Raw genomic sequence first — 8,161 nt, 5'->3', positions numbered from 1 at the left:
CTGTGCAAGCCTGTTGTGGGTAGCACCAAATAATCTGCAGCATTCTGCTCATTCAAAACCACAACTCAATAATAAACATGGTTATTCATAACCTCTTGTATAACACATGCAGCTTACTGGCTGATGGTGTGGTCAATGGAGACTGAATGTAAAAACTGCTTGCAGATAATTTAAGTTGCAGTAACACCATCTAAATTGGCAGGTGGTTTGTAAAATACAGCACTGGAAATATACTACCCTTCCTGGAATTGTCAGACTGTTGTAAAATGAATTGTAGCAAGCTTCCTGCAACTGGCAATGGTTTTACATAAGTTCTGTGCAGGAGTTAAAGAAATGACAGGCATTTAAGTGCAAAATCAAAGATGACGACATGTCAGTTAGGGCCATAATATTTGTTTTTGAAACACTTGTGAATAGTGACAATTTTCAAAGTAGCTTAATCTGCAGGAAAGAAAAAAACTACACAATGTATTGGAGGAAAGACAATGCAGAAACTAATTACATTATATTCATTTATTGTCCTAAAACATGGCAAGTGTCCAATTATGTTTACATTAATAAGCTTTCCCAACTAATCAATAGATGAGATGTAAAAATAAGTTACTCATCTATTGTATAAATTGTCCTTTTTGCAGACAAGTGAGAAATTGTTTTGTATAATAAATATGAATTTACTGGGAAAGGGGAGGAGATATATATTTAATACAAGAACTATTCCCATTACCTGTGTATGCTCAAGACTGCAGAGTGCCACTACACAATGCAACAGGATGGCAAAAATAATGCATATTTCCAAGCAATTACACTGGGTTGCAACCAAACCTCATGATCAATGTAGAATCTGTGCAAAGTGCAGCATTTACTGTACTGATGCCCATTTATGTGCACTTAACCATTTACAAAGGATTGTCCTGAAGTAAAAAGCACATCTTTATCTGTGTTCAGGAAATGTTTTTAAACTAAACTCCCAACCCAATCAAAAAAATGGTATAAGTGAAAATAAAAAGGCCACAAATTCCTTTCTTCCACTCCAGCAGATTTTAAAAAGATTCTGCACTTCAGTTCCATTAGTGCAAGTCACTTGCCTTCAGGAGGGAGAAATTAATTAGTTGCTCTCACCCTCATTAAGCAATACATTGATTCAAAAACACTTCAAGGAGCATTCATCTTTCCCATCCAATACTTTCAACAAAAAAAGGGCCATTTAGTTTAATGTCAAACTGCTGATGTGACCATTAAATGGGCTGTATTTGTCCATTAGAAAACCCAAGCATGTGATTCTGTTAATAAACAGAAACAGCTGTCCCTCAGGTAGTCACCCTTCTTCAGCCGAGATAACAAGGTGGAGGCAGAGGGGGGAGATTGGTGTCAGCCAATTCCATTGGATTCTATCCACACGCATGAGTAGGTCCTCTCTACAGTCCTACTTTGACCAGTTAGAGATCATTCATCCTTAAAAAGATTTGCCTTATAGAGTTTCTCAGCCTCGAATTATGGCAAAGTGCCTTTTATAGCTCAAAGCATTTCTGACATACTGAAGAGGAAACACAGCAGTCAATTTCTACACAGCAAACCCCAACACACACAGGTGTGTTTGTAATGTTGACTCAAGGTCGAATATTGAGAACCTCTGTACTGTTAGAATGACATTTACTTTTTATTATATCACCCAAGAGTAGGTGGGCCTCGATCAGGATCTCAGCAAAAAGATTACTCTTGAATATAGATTCAATGATCCATCCAGCATCTGAGCCATAGCAGTATTGTGTACACTGGAGGCTGGATCAAACATCTACAATGGCTACTGATCATGAAATCCTTAAGCTCAACCTGCAGTTCACCATACAAAACAGTGACATGCAGGGACCTCCTACTCTAAATAGTCTCTTAAATCCTGCCTCTCCCTCAGTAGGTTTAAACCATGGCACTTTTAATAAACTGTTAAAATTGGTTAACTGCACTTGGAGATTGGTTTTAAGTTGGGAGAAGGAAAATAATAAAATGAACGAGCATTCAGGCTCAACCCTGGTGTGGTCACATGAATAATGACACAGGAAAGTCACATGCCCAGCACCCTATGGTCCCAATTCAGGGACCATGTGAATATTGAGATTTTAAGGCGGACTGACCCAGCAACCAAAAGCATAACATCAGCACAAAATCAGAATGTCTATTTAGTCCATTTTAGTTTCCAAAGAAAGGAAAAAGCAGGCAATATTCAAGAAATTTTAAAAATAGTAATCTTACTTTGCAATTTTACTGTATCACAATAAACGTGATATTACATCAGCTCAGGTCAGAATCTAGATGCTGAGGCATGGACACTGCAAGACTTCATATTTTTTCAAATATATATTGCTCGCTCCTGAACTCAGCCTGCACCACACACACCCCCACTCCCTCCCAAATCCATGCGGCTGCTTTGTCCACATAGTGTCACTGACAAGCAACAATGTATAATTATGGTACCAGTAACAAATTTGGTGTTATCATTGGCATCTGTAGTCCTAGCCGATTCCATAACAATAGAAGGTTCTGTGCAGCTCAAGAAGAAACCAGGAGGTTGTCTGCAAAAAACATGCTGGAAGAAGCCTGGGTCACAGGACACTATCACATGAAGTCATCATAATCCTGCGTGTAACCATAGTCATCAAGATCATCTTTCAGATTTGCTTTAAATCCACCTGCAAGCACGGGGGCCTTTTTCTTCTTTTTGTTTTTGCTTTGCTAAAAGGTCAAAGAAATTAGAAGTCAAAAGTCTGTTCACAAGCCAGAACAACTTTCACTAAAGCTACTAAACTGTCCCAAGATACTTCACAAGAGGGATGTTGGACAAAAATTAACTGTCAACTGACAGCTGGTCAAGTACTTGGTCAGAAAGAAATGTAAAAAAGCATCTTCCGGGGTGTTGGGGACAGCAGGTGGAAAGGTTAAGGGAGTGAATTCTAGCTGAAGGCATGGCTAAGAATGATTAGGCAATTAAACGTTGGAGTGGTGGAAGTTTAGAAATAGTTTCCAAAAGCTTCAGGTTTCAAGGAGGTTACTGAATTTAGATTAGATTAGATTCCCTACAGTGTGAAAACAGGCCCTTCAGCCCAACAAGTCCACACCGACCCTCTGAAGAGTAACCCACCCAGACCCATTCCCCACTGACTAATGCACCTAACACTACAGGCAATTTAGCATGGCCAATTCACCTGACCTGAACATCTTTGGACTGTGGGAGGAAACCCACACAGATATGGGGAGAATGTGCAAACTCCACACAGACAGTCGTCCAAGGCAGGAATCGAACCTGGGACTCTGGTGCTGTGAGGCAGCAGTGCTAATCACTGAGCCACCGCGCTGCCCTTTAGGGGGAGGCAATGCCAAAAGAGTTATTTCATCAGAAAAATGAAAATTTTAAGTGAAGTACTGTTGGGCCAGGAGCCAATATAAATGAGTGAGTACATCAATTCTGGGTGAACAGAACTAGGTGTTAAAGATTCAAGAGATTAATTTGAATTAATATGATGTCCCACCCTAAAGACAACGTCAAAACCATAAACTGTAGGGTCCCAAACAGCTAGTTATTGGGGTCGTCATGGCACAGTTGGTTAAAAGGCCACTTATAATTGGAAAGCACAGAATAGTAACACAAAACAAACCAAATCAGGCAACCGAAGGGAGAGAGGAACTCAAAAAGATCACAAAGAAATGGCACTGAGTAAACTGTTGCAGCCACATACTGATAAATGCCTAAGTCCTGGTGGATCTATCCCAGGGTCTTTAAAGAAGTGGCCTGTGAGAGTTGACATATTAGTTTTAATTTTCCAAAACTCCCTTGATTCAGGGAAGGTCCCATTAGACAGGATTGCAAATGTAATGCCTTTATTTAAAAAGGGAGAATGAATGCAGGATACTACAGGCTAAACAGCTTAACATCTATCACAGGGGAAATGTCAGATGTGAGGATGGAAGATGTTGTAGCAGGGCACTTGGATAAGTTTAAGGTAATTAGAGGTAACAGTTTAGTCAAAGATTAGATTAGATTACATACAGTGTGGAAACAGGCCCTTCGGCCCAACAAGTCCACACCGCCCCGCCGAAGCGCAACCCACCCATACCCCTACATTTATCCCTTACCTAACACTACGGGCAATTTAGCATGGCCAATTCACCTGACCTGCACATCTTTGGACTGTGGGAGGAAACCGGAGCACCCGGAGGAAACCCACGCAGACACGGGGAGAACGTGCAAACTCCACACAGTCAGTCGCCTGAGGCGGGAATTGAACCCGGGTCTCTGGCGCTGTGAGGCAGCAGTGCTAACCACTGTGCCACCGTGCCGCCCATAGCAACAGAAATCATGTTTGACCACCTATTCTACTGGAGTTCTTTACGGAAGGTTACACAGATAAGGAATATCTGGTTGGCATGGACGAGTTGGACCAAAGTGTCTGTTTCCATGCTGTAGATTTTCATGACTCTAAGTCTCTACAATTTGACTAGAACTCACTACCACCTTCTTTACAGTTGAGGGAGCTACCCATTGTGCAAAATGTAACGTGGCTCTAGTTACTGCCCAAATTATGTTTTGTAAATATTTCGCACTGGGCCTGTATTTCCTGGAGAATAGAAGAGTGAGAGGAGGATTAAAACATTAAATTCTGACATGGCTGGACAGAGCATAAGCAGGGATGACATTCACGCTGTCAGGGTGGGGGCATTGCAGAATGAGGGGTTATGGTTTCAGGGTACACAATAGGCCGAGGAGACAAGGAGAAATCTCTTCACTCAAAGGGGGCTGACTATGGAAAACACTTGTCACAGAAGGCTATGGAGGCCAAGTCACAAACATTTCAGAAAGAAACAGATTTATAGAGGGTGAAAGGGTCAAGAGATATGGGGAGATTAGAGCGTGGGAGGATCAGCCACAATCATCTCATACAGCAGAACTGGCTTGGTGGGTTAAATGGCCCACTCCTGTTTTCTGTTGCTATAAATTCCTTGCACTTATTTTTAACAAATACACCACTTTATGATCCTAGTCAATTTTTGATGAGGGGGGGCAGGGGTGAGGGAGAGAGGACGACCCCCAGGGTGTCTCCTTACCTTCTCTTGTTTCATCTTTTCACTACACAATGATGTCAAAGAGTTGTTCAGCTTTTTCAAATCGTCAACTTCCACTGCAAGAGAGGTCACAGAGCTAAGTTCCTCCAGCTACCACAGCCAAAACATAAATGGTTGAAAAACTATAGCAATGAACAGAGTTTCAACCACATTCAAAAATAACAGCCTGATGAAACCCAGTCAGAGAGAATGCACACAGCCAGAACTGCACCCCAAGCCTCAATGAGAGAAATACTTTTGCACGTGTTGCTTCAAGGGAGGGGGATTATGATTGGGATTGGATTTTGCATCTAGATCTGTAGGAAGAAATTCTCCAGGTTAAGTCTGTTCTGCACAGAGCAGAGTAGCCTCAAGTTAATCTAAGCTCCATGTGAGAAATATGCTTATTCAACACCAACAACCGAGAGGCGCAAATCTCTGCTGCTCGGTCTTTTTGAAGTTGTTTTCAGTTTCTCAAGTCCAACAATGCCCCAGATAGGGATCCACTTTTTGACACTGCTACGACATATCAATGGGTTTTTAAATAATTCAGTACTTAATAATAAAATCAAAATTTTCAAATGCACTAACTCACTAAGGGGACCCAGAGAGTGGGACACACCAGTAAGTGCAGATTCTTTAAGTTTCAGATAATCTTGTAAACTTGCAAAATGCTGGAAAGGAAACGGAAGGCTGACCAGCAGTGTGGGGTAAATTGGTGTCAATTCCCACACTGTCAGCAAACATTTAGAAAGGACAACTAATCTCTACAAGATTACAAAATGATTTGACAAATATATTTGGGATGTCCAAAACTAGGGTCCAAAATTATAAAATAATTATTAATAAATTTAAAAGGGATTTCAGACGAAACCTCTATCCAGTTAAAGTAAACAGCAGTGATGCAGTTTAAGGGTAAACAAACGGACTGAAGAGAATGGAAGGTATGTAGAGGATGAGAGTTCAGTGTTTCTTTTCTATACTTTCATGGAATGGTGCATCACCAGTAAGGCCTGTGTGGAGAGCACACTCTGGCAATGACAAGGCTGAATGACACACTGCTGTACTGTCTGCAAGCTGCAATTAAACTAATTTACATTCAAGCTTTCTGGATTCTGGCAACACAGAGATACAGAGGGGAAAGAAAACCCCTATCTCTGTGGGATGAGGAGTAACTCAGTTAGGAAACTCTGGTAGTGTACTGACTGGATCCTGCTCAAGGCCAATTCAGATAAGACAAGCAAAATAATTAATGCACTTGCAAAGGATCAACTTACATGAAATGCTAATATCTCGAAGTAAGGTCTCTAAGAAGTCTACGTAATGCACAGACTTTTCAAACTGCGTAATTTTTTCTTTCAAAAGCTTTCCAAATTCTGTAAAGTCTTCTTTAGTGGTTGGGTACATGGAGTCGATTCCAAACTGTGATACATTATTGATGCCTGCAAGGTGACATTTCACAAAAGTTTAATCACTTCAGATAAGCCTCCAAATTCCTGCACCATACACACCCATGCCAAGTGACCCCATCATTGTACCCACTGTGGAGAGAGAACAACTGCGAAGTAAAAACCTGTGTGTGTAACCAACTTTGTAGCAAAGTACAAAAAGTACATTATCCAAATATTTGTGGTTTGAACTTCTAGCGTGGTCACACATGCAACAGAAATCAGCATTTGCAACCACTTCAGGACATCGAAAACAATTTTCAGCCAAAATACTGAGTTCTGCAATCATCAATGGAAAATTATCAGTTGATTTGATTTAAGTCCTCGCAATGTTTGCAAACAAGTTATGATTTTAAAATACATCTTCAATCAACTTCCTTTAGCTTTGAGACTAAGGCTAGGTATTAGAGTGAGGCTGCCCAAATTCAACTGTGAAGACAACAGCAATGCTTTGTTTTGCTTGTTTAAAGTAATTCATTTGGTAACCAGGTCAGCAGGTTACACCACCACCCTTATGAACAGAAGGGGAGCAGGAGGTTATTTGATACCTTGAGGCTGCTCTGCCAATTTATAAGATCGTGACTGATTTATCTCAACCTCACATTGTCACCCAGATCCCTAGATTCCCTTAGTGTCCAAATATCCATGATTGTTGCCTTGGATACAGACAGCGACCGAACAGAGAATCAAGGATTTATAACACAGTGGAGAAATGCTATGGCTAATCCCCTAGATCAAGACATGAGAGCAGGAAAATGGATATACCCAGCACAAAGTACTCCCAAGTACTAAAACCTTACAACATTACTCGTTCACATTAATTCCAGCAATGATTGTTCTGGAAAATAGCTTTCCTTTGGCCATATTTCAACTGCTCACTGGTGAATATACCACATTTCATTCCTTCCCCTCCATCCGACATTATTCCAACATCTGGATTCAAAGCTGTGTGTAACACTTCCCTGGAGAGGTTGCAGTTTCAGCAAACGGCACAATCAACTCAGCTGGATTTACAGGAGGGAAGAGTTCATGCCTCATTCACTTAACTGGCTGGTATAATTGCAGTAAAATACACCAACATATAACCACCAGGGGTTTAATATTCTCAAGCTAATTTCTCTGGGAATTAAGGAAACTATAGTAGAGCTTGTCATAAATTATTCACAGATTTAACATGACCCAGCATCAAATAGTGTAAATCTGGTTATGGTCAGAGCACTCAAATGGGTTCACATATAAAGGCAGGTCTATCATTAGAAATATGCTGGTTGCTTTGTGTTGTATAATGGCCACACATTGACCCGCCCTCCATATGTCCATCTTTGATGCCCAGCTAAAGCAATCATCTCCAAACTGAAACTCTATGTTTTCTGCTTCATTGAAGATGATAACTTCTATTGAAAAAAAGGACTCTTAGATATTGATATACAAGTCTCAATTACAAATTACATTTTTGTCAAAAAGTAAAAATGCTTTAGAATTAGTCATTGCTATGTCATAAAATACTCTAAAACATTCCACAAGTATTAGACCACTTGCAATTGCTGTCGGGTCTTTATATATTCTCTCTTCTCAACCCCGGAGGGTTGGCTAGATGGTTGGTTTGCGATGCAGAATGATGC

General features: G+C 40.6%; 1 protein-coding gene across 1 annotated transcript in view; it reads right to left on the bottom strand.

The window, feature by feature from the left end:
- Nucleotides 1-498: 498 nt before the first annotated feature.
- Nucleotides 499-8,161, bottom strand: part of LOC122540887 (eukaryotic translation initiation factor 3 subunit J) — a 29,127-nt gene continuing 21,464 nt past the window's right edge. The window contains exons 6-8 of the mRNA XM_043677123.2: nt 6,369-6,533; nt 5,095-5,168; nt 499-2,727 (exon numbers count right to left, since the gene is read on the bottom strand). Coding sequence (XP_043533058.2) covers nt 2,611-2,727; nt 5,095-5,168; nt 6,369-6,533 — 356 coding nt within the window. The 3' untranslated portion in view covers nt 499-2,610. The remainder of the gene's footprint in view (nt 2,728-5,094; nt 5,169-6,368; nt 6,534-8,161) is intronic.

The sequence above is a fragment of the Chiloscyllium plagiosum genome, unplaced genomic scaffold (genome assembly GCF_037043375.1).
Source record: "Chiloscyllium plagiosum isolate Xiang-an unplaced genomic scaffold, Cpla_swu_hap1 HiC_scaffold_39, whole genome shotgun sequence".
Lineage (NCBI taxonomy): Eukaryota > Metazoa > Chordata > Chondrichthyes > Orectolobiformes > Hemiscylliidae > Chiloscyllium > Chiloscyllium plagiosum.
Note: the sequence above shows the minus strand (reverse complement) of the source record. Positions and strands in the feature narration are given on the sequence as shown.